At 34.9% G+C, this 14,427-nt stretch overlaps 3 protein-coding genes across 5 annotated transcripts in view; all 3 read left to right on the top strand.

Annotated features, from left to right (window-relative positions):
• Nucleotides 1-2,614: 2,614 nt before the first annotated feature.
• LOC106120100 (serine protease easter-like) lies at nucleotides 2,615-5,704 on the top strand. Of its 2 annotated transcripts, NM_001312452.1 has the most exon segments (8): nucleotides 2,666-2,726; nucleotides 3,012-3,139; nucleotides 3,505-3,715; nucleotides 3,798-3,979; nucleotides 4,580-4,688; nucleotides 5,013-5,190; nucleotides 5,411-5,653; nucleotides 5,655-5,702. In NM_001312452.1, coding segments are annotated over 8 exon segments (1,149 nt in total). In that variant the 3' UTR covers nucleotides 5,692-5,702.
• A 1,373-nt stretch (nucleotides 5,705-7,077) lies between these two features.
• Nucleotides 7,078-11,757, top strand: LOC106120103 (serine protease easter-like). 2 transcript variants are annotated; one of them, NM_001312464.1, is given in 9 exon segments: nucleotides 7,528-7,589; nucleotides 7,592-7,613; nucleotides 8,768-8,978; nucleotides 9,061-9,242; nucleotides 9,509-9,617; nucleotides 10,234-10,411; nucleotides 11,467-11,695; nucleotides 11,698-11,712; nucleotides 11,715-11,753. In NM_001312464.1, coding segments are annotated over 9 exon segments (978 nt in total). In that variant the 5' UTR covers nucleotides 7,528-7,581; the 3' UTR covers nucleotides 11,739-11,753.
• A 2,128-nt stretch (nucleotides 11,758-13,885) lies between these two features.
• Nucleotides 13,886-14,427, top strand: part of LOC106120106 (serine protease easter-like) — a 4,164-nt gene continuing 3,622 nt past the window's right edge. The window contains 1 exon segment of the mRNA NM_001312477.1: nucleotides 13,886-13,955. Coding sequence (NP_001299406.1) covers nucleotides 13,892-13,955 — 64 coding nt within the window. The 5' untranslated portion in view covers nucleotides 13,886-13,891.

Raw genomic sequence — 14,427 nt, 5'->3', positions numbered from 1 at the left:
CTGAATGTTTGTAACAAGATCGTCGTTTGTCGACAAGTTTGTAATGCATCAGTGGCTCAGGGGTCAAGCACTTGACTTGCAATCTGCAGGTCCTGGGATCGAATCCCGCCATGTACCAATGATTTCCGATTTACATATGTATACATTTATCCGACGTTCCGACGAAATTCAGAAATATGTGTGAAGTCAACAAACCCGCACTTGGCCAGCGTGGTTGACTATGGCCTAATCACCCTAAACTTAGGGTGGGCTCCGAGCCCCTCGACGGGGACGTATAGTGAGCTGATGATGATAATTATGTTTGTAACAAGTGGATAATCATGTATCTTTGTTATGTACATAAAATAAATTGCATATAACCATTATCACTCAGTCATTTAATTACATATATTTAAATAATCTTTGTATATGTGTAAAAATACATAAAAAACAATAATGGCAACAAATAGAATATAAATAAGAACTAAAAAGAAGTCGTAATTAGTGTATTCTTATAAAATGTCGGACTTTATTCGACCCGATGAACATAAGTGAATATAATTACGATATCCCACTAGCACCCTGGACAATGCTAAAAAAGTGTCCCCAAGACCTAAGTCGTCTTAGTCTACTGTATCAGCTTTGTCATGTTTTTTCTTTTATATGTTTAACATTGGCGATAGTGAACTATCATACTTACCAATATAAATATTAAATAGTAGCTGTCAACCGCCACTCCGTCCGCGCGGAATTAAAAAAAACTCAATTAGTAGCCTATGTGTTCTTCCAGGCCATGTTCTATTTGTATCCCAAATTTCCGAGCCGGTCTGGAGATACCTTCAAACATCCATCAATATAACCATTGGCATTTATAATATTAGTAAGAATAAGATAAAATTTAAACAATACAATGTTATGTGTAACAAAATACCATATGCAAATTTTGCAGGAAATTCGAATGACGTTTGATTTCCACTTGTTATTGCAATTAGGTTCATAAGTCAGTTGCGATAACCCGAGCATAAGACGACGAATGATAAAGAGAAAAAACCCAAACACACGGCTGGGTTTTACAATATAATTATTATGGAACAATTAAACAATGCAGACAATTATAATTAAGGATATTTTAATTCAAACATAACGCAATATTATAGTATTTGGTGTAAACAATCGTGACAATATACGTCATAGACGTCGTCACACCCAACTGCAGCGTACCTCCTGGGCCATATCTTCCATAAAATGCACTTCAGATATACAGTTAGTTGCTGCAAGAATGTGCCAGCAAGAAGGGATGTTGGAATATATAATGCGAATGGAAATTCATCTTTAAGTATTTAAAATGAATCTTTAATCTATGATGTTACATATTATAATAAAAAATTTAACTAAAAGATATTATTAAAAGAAGTCCCTTTAGGCAAGGTTCCGAAGATACTGGTAGCGTTTTCCCGTTTGCCCAATCCGGTAATAATAACGAAGTAACGGCCCGAGCCAAGGTTCCTGAGGGAGCCCTCGAGCTTAGTTATTCTTAAACGAGGTTTAGGCTAAGTGCCATCTGCGCTCGGCCACCTCAAGCTCGGTGAAGCTGTAAATGCCTCCTCAAGGCAAACAGTGGCAATCAGTCACAAAAAAAAAAAAAATCGTCATATTCCTGGCCTTATCCCACTAACGTGGAGTTGGCTCAAGGTTTTATAAACTTTAATAAAATTTAAATAATAAAAATTCTGATTTACATATAAAAAAAGTTATTTGGAAGGAGTTTAGAAGTCGTGTTTTAAAAGTATGCAATTATTCCGTAAATCAACCGAAACTATTTGGCTGGTAACTTAAACCGTAAGATAAGTCTGAGCAAAGTCGAAATACGTTTTATAAACAGTCTCAGATAGAGTAACTATAGATGAGCACAATTCTTTAAATGGCAAACACATGTTTTTAATAGAGCTAGTTTCCAAGGTAAAAGTTAGTCGAAATTAATCGCGAAAAATGATAAACGCACGTACAACAATTAATAAGACTGAAATTCTTAATCAAAACAAAATTAAATTTTAACTGGTAATAAAAAAATTATAAGTAAATCTTTTTTTATAGTGAATAAGCTAGGGCTTGTCCACACTCCCATCTACTAACTACTACGTTTACAACTGCTTATGATGAATGTTCGAAAAGTTATGTGAACTAGGTTCTTTAAGATTTAGGTATTAATCAAATACATGGTAAATGACAAATATCAGGTTAAGATAATTTTTAAATATCATTTAATTTATGTTATTTTATTAATGGGAATTAAAGGAAGAATATTCAGAAATTAATAAATAAAATTATTATAAAAAAATCTTTTGTCTATCGACATATGTACCATGGATTTAAACCTAATGTTTTACCAAATAAATAATTATAATGAACGTAAAAAAAACACTGATTTTTTTTACCATAAATCTAAGGTTTCAGTGATAAACTCAAAAATGTACGAACTACGGTACCGTAGTTCGGCCCTAAATTGTAAAAGAATATTTGCATTACGATAATAAGAACACAAAAAAAACAAATTGGGTAAAACCAGGCGACTACTTCAGAAGAGTATGTCCAGAAATTATAGATATGGTCGTTACCAACATACTGATGTTACGCTCGCGTAGTTAGTATCGAGAACGACACGGCGAGACGACAACGTGCCTCCACGATGCGTCTGCAATCTAGTGTATTGTGCTGTGTACTCCTGGCTTCCCTCACCACTGCCCTCAGTCAGTACTAATATATATTCACTATTATTATAATTCCTCTTATAAATTCTAATATAAAAGTAAAATAGTAAAAAGCAGATGTGACCCATTGCTAACTTTAATCTCATTTTTACTTAAAAGCTACCAAAATATTTAGTGCATTTTTAAAGTGTATTCCGCATTCTGATATAAAAATAATTAACTGGATAGGTTTGTGTTATGAATAGGGAAGAGTAAGCAATATTTTAAAAGCAATCTCCGCTAAATTTGGTTGATTAAAACAATACATTTTATTTATATTTACAGAACAATGCGACGATTGCGTTAAGATCAGCCAGTGTGCACCGGCGTTGCGTCTTATCCGCACAGACCGCAGTCCACCAATTATTCAACAACTGCAAAATGCACTCTGTGGTTTTGATGGTATTCAAAAGGTAATCCGCATTAATCAACAAACATTACAATCTCTAGAAGCTTACCAAAAACCTGTACTGTTGAGCTGAGCAAAGTTATATATAACTATGAACATAAGGAAGACATCGAGACGCTCTTTTACAATATGTCATTCGCACTTTTGATAACCTCTATACATGTAACTCAGTTTGGTAATTTTACAGTCACAAGCGCTATTCGAATTTGTTCTTTACCCGTACAGATTACAAATTCGAAGCATTTTTTGCATATTTTCTTTTGCTACCTATTTCGAGTCTATTCATCATCATCATCAGCCTTTGTCTGCCCACTGCGTCTAAAGATCTAACACTTTCATTCTAGTTTTATAATAACATTTTGTTAACAGGTCTGCTGTTCTGATTTTGTCACAAGTCGATTTAATGAAAACAAAGAAGTTGCAAACAAGACACAGACATCTGAAGACGAAATCGAAAATCATCGCAACATCCGTCTTCTACCAACTGAGTGTGGAGATATGGACGGTAACAGAATTGTCGGCGGAATCAGTGCGGGCCTGTACGAGTTCCCGTGGTTGGCTCTCATTTCATACAGAGACAGTGAGTTTTGTAAACTATCAGCTGCTCCTGATGCGTACGAGGATTGTAAATTTTCAATGAATTTTGACCGTTTTGATTGTAGGTGATGGAGTTTTAAAGTTTAAATGTGGAGGCACAGTTATATCTGCGAGATACGTGCTGACCGCCGCACATTGCATCGTCGGCCAACAAATAGCTGGAGTTAGAATTGGAGACTACGACATAAGCAAACGGGAAGATTGTGTGGGGGAGGATGAAATACGCGAATGTGAAACAAAATATCAGGTATGATAGTTTTCTTTTTATCAATAATAACTTAAACAAATAATGAGCGTACGTGGCTCAGAGGTTTAAGCACTTGACTTGCAATCTGCAGGTCCTGAGTTCGAAACCCGCCATGTACCAATGTTTCGATTTCCGATTTACATACGAGTATGTACATTTATCTGATGTTCTTACGGTGAAGGAAAACATTGTGATGCAACCTGCACATATCTGCGAATAAATTCAAAGATATGTGTGATATCAACCAACCCGCACTGGGCCAGTATGGTTGACTATGGCCTAATCACCCCTAATTTAGGGTAGGCTCCGAGTCCTACAGTGGGGACGTATAGTGAGCTTATGATGAAAACAAATAATTAACAGAATAAAACAATAAGCAACATCAATGTTTACGTACATATAGACGACAATGTTTTGTCTGGCGCATAATAACGAGGAAAGAACGTATAATATATGTTATTCCATTTTATCTTCTACTCTATAGAATAATAAGAAAATTGTGGTTACTTATTATTCTACAAAATAGAAGATAATTTAAGATGCACGTCAAATATATTGGATCGCTATTTATTTCAATTAATTTTGGTGTACTTCCAACAGGATATCGCCGTAACTCACAAAATACATCACCGTGGGTATGTTACACGGCCACATATCCTAAATGACATTGGTCTTCTACGTCTCGCCAGACCTGTGGACTTTTCTTATAGTAAGTTTTTTTGATAAAACCACTGATCTATTTATACGTATAAATACTTCGCCAGTTCGTATTACATCCGCCATCGATGTTCCTTATCAAACCATTCTGGCTTATCCGTGGTATTTTCAATTGTAATTTTTCATTCTATTTGGGTCAAATTTAACCGACCTACCGTTGTTTTCTTAGACCAACGTCTCCGTATAAAACTTGCCATTATCCCACCGAACAGACATAATAATATGTTTTTAACAGGGATTAAAGCTTACTCTCTTATACTTATATACCCTTTAGTTAATTAACGATGTCTAACTAAATTTTACCTTATTACTTCAGGAAATTCTGGCTCTATTTGTTTACCTATAACAAAAGATCTGAGAGAAAAAGATTTAGTAGGAGAAAGAGGTGTTGTAGCCGGCTGGGGTATGACCGAAAATCAAACTAGATCCAATATTCTACTCAAAGTTGAATTGCCTATATTCTCAGAATCCTTATGCAATACGCACTACAAAAGGTGAGAAACATATAATCTTATTTTATCCACCCTCGTGAGGACAAGTGTGGTGATGTATGGTTTGCACTAACTAAAACCTCACAGTAGCCACGAACTGCGATGATAAGGGGCCGGGGAAACTCTTTAAATTACCTGAGAATCTTAAGCGAGATCAGGTAATTACTATGACTGTCAACTACCTAATACGAGATTAATATTTAAAATATGTTTATTTTTCCAGCGATGCACCTAAAGTCGGACCAAGCAGGATGACAGGTACACTTTGCGCTGGTGAAATAGGCCACGATTCTTGCAAAGGTGACTCAGGAGGACCTCTTATGCTCGAATCGTATTACGATGGTACATACAAATTTGTGCAATTCGGCATCGTCTCGTATGGTCCTACTCTATGTGGCTCAGAAAAGCCTGGAATATACACCGATGTCAGGAAATTTATGAAATGGATTTTGAATACAATTAAACCATAGAAACAAAAACCAAAAAATGTATTTAATAAATTGTTATGAAATAAAGTCAATTTGTTTTATTTATTATTTTTCTCTCCATCCCACGCTTTTCTTATACGAATACAATGGGAAAGGGGAAGTAAACTTATCTTTTGCTTTTGATTTTTTCTACAAAACGCCCAAAAGAAATCCATCAAGGAATAACAATAACAAAGAGAAAAAACACTTAAATTGAAATCTTTTTCAGTGGATAAAAACTATTTTAACAACCAATTGCATCTACTACATATCTAAAAAATGAATAGCTAATAAAAAATCAACACAAAGTTAGAGCTTACCATTTGGGGACTTAACACTGAGGGAGCCAGAAGGGACACATCGACTTGAAGGGACGTCTTGTGAACCCCGCCCGACTTCACAGCATTGCAACAGCAATCCTTTTGTATTGTGAACATCCGACTATATTTTATGATTACTATAATTTGCATCAATGTAATAAAACCAAATGAATGCACAACTTGTTTGATTTTAGACGTTTAAGCTATCAAAGATGAACGAAGAGCATACTGCAAATGAACGCACGCACAGCACCACCTCTTCGTCATCACAAGCGGGATTGGACTTGAAAGAAAATCTACGTGATACTATCCTCATTCAGGATTAGAAATGAAAATATCTTTTTGAGCAACAAAATCGCAACTTATCGAAACAAGGAAGATGGCTTCCGAATTTAAGACGAAGAAAGACATAGTTTAAGACAATGTGAAGATGCAAAAACGATAGTATGTGTGTGATAAGGTTAACACGCCCGATATAAGATTACAAAAAAATAATTAACATTTCCAGCCCTACAACTGAGGTGGGAGCAGGCAGGATGACAAGTACTTTTTGCGCTGGTGAAATAGGCCACGATTCTTGCAAAGGTGACTCCGGATGACCTCTTATGCTGCAATCGTATTGCGATGGTATATACAAATATGTACAATTGCGCATCGTCTCGTATGGTCCTACTCTATGTGGCTCAGAAAAGCCTGGAATATACACCGATGTCAGGAAATTTATGAAATGGATTTTGGATACAATTGTAGCATAAAAACAAGAACCAAAAAAATATGTTTAATAAAATCCATTGATAAGAAATACAGTTTTTTTTTTCTCTCCTTCCCACGCTTGTCTTATACGAAAATGATGGGAAGGGCAAGTGAACTTCTCTGTTTCTTTTGATTTTTTTTCTTATAACCGTCCAAAGAAATTTTTAGAGATATAACATATAAAAAATATTTACAGTAGTTCGACCCTAAGTTGTAAAAGTAAAAGAATATTATTATCTCCTTCATTACGATAAAAAGAACACAAAAAATAACAAAATGGATAAAACCAGACGACTAGTTCAGAAGAGCAAGTCCAGAAATTATAGATAGAAGGTCGTTACCAACGTCCCGATGTTACGCCCGCGTAGTTAGTGTCGAGAACGACACGGCGAGACGACAACGTGCCTCCACGATGCGTCTGCAATCTAGTGTATTGTGCTGTGTACTCCTGGCTTCCCTCACCACTGCCCTCAGTCAGTACTAATATATATTCACTATTATTATAATTCCTCTTATAAATTCTAATTTAAAAGTAAAATGGTAAAAAGCTAATCTGACCCACTGCTAACTTTAATCTCATTTTTTTTTAAAGCTACCAAAATATTATGTGCATTTTTAAAGTGTATTCCGAATTCTGATATAAAAAATAATTAACTGGATAAGTTTGTGTTATGAATAGGGAAGAGTAAGGAATATTTTAAAAGCAATCTCCGCTAAATTTGGTTGATTAAAACAATAGATTTTATTTACATTTACAGAACAATGCGACGATTGCGTTAAGATAAGCCAGTGTGCACCGGCGTTGCGTCTTATCCGCACAGACCGCAGTACGACGGTAATTCAACAACTGCAAAATGCACTCTGTGATATCGACGGTGTGCAAAAGGTAAGTCTCATTAACCCTTTCGAAGCTGTATGAGCCACGGTCTTATATACAAGACCAAAAATATGCACATAGAAAACATGAAATACACATAATAATCAACGTATTTTGGCCATTATAATTATCAAACTTAAAAGTTTATTATCTGAAATAAACATACATAAAAAAAGTTAATTTTATCATCTTATTATAAAATATTTCATTAAAATAGAAGGAGTTAAAATATTTTAAAGAATGGGACTACCAAGCCAACATCAAGCTTTTGTCTTTTATACAAGACAAGACCGCTAGTGATGCGACGCGCGATGCATGGTACTGATTAAAGATATGTTCATAATTAACTTAAAACATATTTTTTGTTGTCCGAAACTATATCAGTACTCGAATATATTTAAAACTTACGGCACTTATAAAAAATTGACATATTTTATCGAATTATAAAAGATGGCTTCTGTTAATTTTCGATGTTGAAATTTTTATAGCTTTCTGTAGAATTTTTTACAAAATGGCGACACTTTTTATGCCAAATAACCTGTTTTACAACCACAAAATATGGATATCAAATAATAGGACTTAAATAATGAGATATAATACCCTATAAATAAATTCAAGATTTTGGCGACGACTTTTTTTTTTAGATAATCGTTGAAAAAAATATATATATTGTAAGTTATCGACATAATAGCTGCAAGCCCTATTTTTCTTGGAGTAAATATTTACGGTTTTTCGGTTTGGCTCACAGAACACGCCTGTGCTGATTTCTTCTAGCCTCCAAAATACTAAATAACAAACATTAGAATCTCAACAAGCTTACCGGCAACCTGTAATTACTGTTTAGCTGAGCAAAGTTATATATAACTATGAACTTAAGGAAAACATGGAGACGCTCTTTTACAATATGTCATTCGCACTTTTGATAACCTCTATACATGTAACTCAGTTTGGTAATTTTACAGTCACAACCGCTATTCGAATTTGTTCTTTACCCGTACTGATTACAGATATTACAATACTCATCAAAGTCGGAGCATTTTTTGCATCTTTTCTTTTGCTACCTATTTTTAGTCTATTCATCATCATCATTAGCTTTTGTCTGCCCACTGCGTCTAAAGATCTAACACTTTCATTCTAGTTTTATAATAACATTTTGTTAACAGGTCTGCTGTTCTGATTTCGTTACAAGTGGATTTCATGAAAACAAAGAAGTTGAAGACGAGACACAGACATCTGAAGACGAAATGGAAAATCATCGTAACATCCGTCTTTTACCAACTGAGTGTGGCGATCTGGACGGGAACAGAATTGTCGAGGGAACCAGTGCGGGCCTGTACGAGTTCCCTTGGTTGGCTCTCATTTCATACAGTGACAGTGAGTTTTGTAAACTATCAGCTGCTCCTGATGCGTACGAGGATTCTAAATTTTCAATGAATTTTGACCGTTTTGATTGTAGAAAATGAAACTTTAAAGTTTAAATGCGGAGGTTCGGTTATAAATGCGAGATACGTGCTGACCGCCGCACATTGCATCGTTAACAAAACAATAGCTGGAGTTAGAATTGGAGACTACGACATAAGCCAACTGGAAGATTGCGTGGGGGAGGATGAAATACGCGAATGTGAAACAAAATATCAGGTATGAAAAGATTTCTTTTTATCAATAATAAAGTGAACTCAAATAATTACCGGAATAAAACAATAAGCAACACCTACATATATAGACAACAATGTTGTATCTATGGCGCATAATAATGAGGAGAAAAAAAGAGAAATATACATATTACCCCTTTTTCCTTATTATTCTATAAAATAGAGATTTATTATTCTATAATCTAGGATGCACGTCAAAAAATATTGGATGATCGCTATTTGTTTCAATTAATTATGGTGTACTTCCAACAGGATATCGCCGTAACGCACAAAATACATCACCGTGGGTATGTTACACGGCCACATATCCTAAATGACATTGGTCTTCTACGTCTCGCCAGACCTGTGGACTTTTCTTACAGTAAGTTTTTTAGTAAAACCACTGATTTATTTTTACGTATAACCATCCGCTGTTACAACGTACCAATAACATCCTTCATACGAATTCCTCAGTCAGTATCACAACCCCCATCGATGTTCCTTATCAAACCACTCTGGCTTATCCATGGTAATTTCAATAGTAATTTTTCATTCTCATCAGAGATCGAGAGGCTCGGAGTCTACCCTAAGTTAAGGGTGATTAGGCCATAGTCAACCACGCTTGCCAAGTGCGGGTTGGTTGACTTCACACATATCTTTGCATTTCTTCTCAGATATGTGCAGGTTGCATCACGATGTTTTCCTTCACCGAAAGAACGTCGGATAAATGTATATATGTAAATCGGAAATCGAAAAACACATTGGACCTGCAGATTGCAAGTCAAGTGTTTGACTCCTGAGCCACCGACGCTCTTTTTTTCATTCTATTTGGGTCAAATTACCGTTGGTTTCTTAGACCAAAGTCTCCGTATAAAACTTGCCATTATCCCACCCAACAGAAATAATAATATGTTTTTAACAGGGATTAAAGCCTACTCTCTTATACTTATATGCCCTTTAGTAACGATGTCTAACTAAATTTTACCTTATTACTTCAGGAAATTCTGGCTCTATTTGTTTACCTATAACAAAAGATCTGAGAGAAAAAGATTTAGTAGGAGAAAGAGGTGTTGTAGCCGGCTGGGGTATGACCGAAAATCAAACTAGATCCAATATTCTACTCAAAGTTGAATTGCCTATATTCTCAGAATCCTTATGCAATACGCACTACAAAAGGTGAGAAACATAAAAACTTATTTTATCGCGAGGAAAATACCTTACGCATACCACCCTCGTGAGGACAAGTGTGGTGATGTGGGGTTTGCACTAACTAAAACCTCACAGTAGCCACCAACTGCGATGATAAGGGGCCGGGGAAACTCCAAATGAAACACCAACTCCAAGAAATATCAAAGAGGTATCATATTACGACGTAATTACCTGACAGCCTTAAGCGAGATTAAGTAATTACTATGAGTGTCAACTACCTTAACATCCATGACATCATTATCTTTGTATTTGCACATAAAATAATATAAATTTCAATAAGTTTAGTATAATTTTTTCGGCATTGTAGTCTGATGTTAATTTCATTAATATTATAAAGAGGAAACAGTTGATTTTTCGTTCGTATTGAATAGGATCTGAAACTTGACTTGAAACTAGGATTTTACAGTGGTAGAGCCCGCTTTAACTTTAAATTTTAAATTAGCCCGGCTCGCCCGGTGAAATACCACGACCACACAGAAGACAGGCGTGAAATGGAAGCAATTCCGCGTTTCGTCTGATGAGTGTGCGGCCCGGAGGCCTAATTTAGTCCCTTCCCTTCCCACCCTTTTTCTTATAAGGTAAGGATGGGAAGTGGAAGAGGACTTTCCGAATGAGAGGATGCATGGAAAGGGAAAATATTTTATTATAATATTCTCTCCTCCGTCGATTAAAGGTTGGCTACGCATATGCAATTGCGCCTGTCTATGGGCATCGGTCACTTCGCTATATATGCGATTTCAGGTGGTCGCTCGCTCGTTTGCCACCTTATGATATAAAAAAAAACTACTGAACCGATTTAAAAATTCTTTCACTGTTGGGAAGCTACAGTATCTCCGGGTGACATGAGCTATATATTTTTTATACTTTGTGTGTGAAGTAAAAATATTTTAAGCAAATTGCTCGTACGGGTAAATGTGAAAGACAGCTTAAGTCAAAATAGAGATGTAGAAAACGATATTATGTGTTTAATAATGTCAACAGGGCCAATACGAGATTAATAATTAATATATATATTTTTCCAGCGATGCTAAAGTCGGACCAGGCAGCATGACAGGTACCTTTTGCGCTGGTGAAACAGGCCACGATTCTTGCAAAGGTGACTCAGGAGGACCTCTTATGCTCGAAACGAATTACGATGGTACATACAAATATGTACAATACGGCATCGTCTCGTATGGTCCTACTCAATGTGGCTTTGAAAAGCCTGGAATATACACCGATGTCAGGAAATTTATGAAATGGATTTTGGATACAATTGTAGCATAGAAACAAGAACCAAAAAAAATGTATTTAATAAATTGATATGAAATAAAGTTAATTTGTTTTTTTTTATTGTTCTCCCCTTCCCACGATTTTCTTACACGAAAACAATGGGAAAGGGGCCTTCCCTTCGCTTCAAACTTCGGGAAAGAAATCGTTCAAGTAATGACAATAACAAAGAGAAAAAACACTTAAATTGAAATCTTTTTCAGTGGACAAAAACTATTTTAACAACCAATTGCATCTACTACATATCTAAAAAAAATGTATATGAAGAATACGGGATGAACAAAATTTCTAAGAACTTTAAAAACCGTAGTACATAACTGAAAAAAGTAACATGAGGAGAAAAGTGGTAAATTGTAATCGAATTCGATGGAGAAGATGATAAACTATAACAAACCTTTTTAATTTATAACTTTGTAATCACAGATTTATTAAAAACAGACATTTTTGCATCAATGTGTATATATCTTACTAATATTATAAATGCAAATGTTTGGATGGATGGATGTTTGTTTGATTGTATGTCCAGAACGCTTGTATGAATTACACTGAAACCTGGCATACACAGATGTATAAAATAATCTGAAATAACATATAGACCACTAGCTGAGTTTATTTTTAATACCGCGCGGACGGAGTCGCGGACGACAGCTACTAGTATATGTATTTCTCACTAGCTGTCGCCCGCGTTCGTCCGCACGGATTAAAAAATTACGAGTTTTGGTAATGTTTATATTTACCAATAAAACTTATCAGTTGCTTATGGAAATACTCTGAAAATGTATGTGAACTTGATTCTTCAATATTTAGGTATTAGTCAAATACATAGTAAATGTCCATAAATACCCCATTAAAAGTAAATTTTTAAAAGAAATTTAAATTATGTTATTTTTTAAGAGAAATTACCTTAGCTTATCTCATAAAAAAATCTGAGGGAGGCAGAAGCAATTGTGATCTCGTTCGACTTCACCGCGTTGCAACCGCAATCCTATTGTATTGTGAACATCCGACAACATTTTGTGATTACTATAATATGCATCAATGTAATAAAACCAAATGAATGCATAACTTGTTTGATTTTAGACGTTTAAGCTATCAAAGATGAACGAAGAGCATACTGCAAATGAACGCACGCACAGCACCACCTCTTCGTCATCACAAGCGGGATTGGACTTGAAAGAGAATCGACGTAATACTACCCTCAATAACAATAATAAATGAAAATATTTTTTGAAGCAGCAAAATCGCAACTTATCGAAACATTGAAGATGCCTTCTGAATTTAAGACGAAGAAAGAGATAGTTTAAGACGATGTGGAGATGTAATCGATATCATCTGTGTGATACGGTTAACAGGGCCAATATGAGATAACAAATTAATAATATAATGTCCATTGATATGAAAGTCAATTTGTTTTTTGATTACACTCTCCTTCCCATGCTTTTTTTATTCAAAAACGATGGAAAATGGAAGTGAACTTCTCATTTTGTTCTCCAAAACGCCCAAAGAAATCTTTTAAGAAATGATACTTAAAAATTTATTTCATAGCTAAAGTTAACATTCAATTGATTTCCTTTTCATTGGATATAAACTATTTTAACAACCAATTTTTGATAAAAATCCCTACATCTTGGGAAGGTTCAAGTTTAGTCGTTTGCCAGCTTATAATCCAAAAACAACCTTGACGTTCTCTAATATACAGGATGTACACATTCCTTGGACGAAAATATGACGATTTAACACAATTTACCTCTTTCCAAAGTTCTGACTACAGTCAATCTTTCACATTTTTTTTACCTTCTCTTGAAAATTTAATTTAGAATGTTTTAGTTCTCTGATAACTTCTTGATTTGGCAATGAGTTTTAAAAAATAAACGTTGTTCTTATATTTTATACGTATTCTTTAAATAATTATTGTTTCATATTCGTGTTTTCGAACCCCTGTAGGTCTTATGACAAAGGTCAAATCGTTGTAATTTTCGACTATGATTTGTGATACTAATGTATGGTAGACCATTGTACACGTGATTCCAGGGCACCTTGTATAATATTTTATGTAAGCAAGTCAAATGGGCAATTCCCTATGACATCAATATTATTAGTTCAGGGAGATAAGAAACTAACGTGAAGAACTTAGCAGTTGTCCGAGCTAGCTTGTGAGAGATAGGCGCGTCACTTATAATGATGTTAATTACAAAAGTATTGCTTGGAATGTTATTGTTTATAAATATTTCAAGTTGCTCTAGTAAGTAAAAGTCATTTTACTATAAAATAAATTACAATTCCCGCAACTCGCTTTACTTACATCAAAGAAATATCAAATTTGTTTGTTTATTAGTATGTCGTACGTGTAGTACGTCTCTGTGTGCGAATGTGTTTGTGTTAAAGAAATTTAATTTGCGATTTTTTTTTAAAAGACAGTGTGTTATTTTTTATATTTAAGTATATAGTAATTATGTTGGAAAACATAGTAATATAGCACAGCATCAATAATGTGTTAAATTATAATAGTAAATTTTATCACCTGGTGTTTGGTGATCTAGTACAGAAGTAATCCTAGATACACGTCCACTTCACGCTTGCCTACTATGTGGTCCTGGTAGTACAACAGCTGATGCTGCTGGATCACCACTATAATGACTTTGTGTAACCAACAGAAAAATGCGAGGATTGTGTTTCAATAACGAAATGCGTGCCGGCCTTAGAAAGAGTAAAAC

Source organism: Papilio xuthus, unplaced genomic scaffold, assembly GCF_000836235.2.
Source record: "Papilio xuthus unplaced genomic scaffold, Pxut_1.1 DF826961.1, whole genome shotgun sequence".
Taxonomy (NCBI): Eukaryota; Metazoa; Arthropoda; class Insecta; order Lepidoptera; family Papilionidae; genus Papilio; species Papilio xuthus.
The sequence above is the reverse complement of the archived record's forward strand: the minus strand, read 5'-3'. Positions and strand labels throughout refer to the sequence as shown.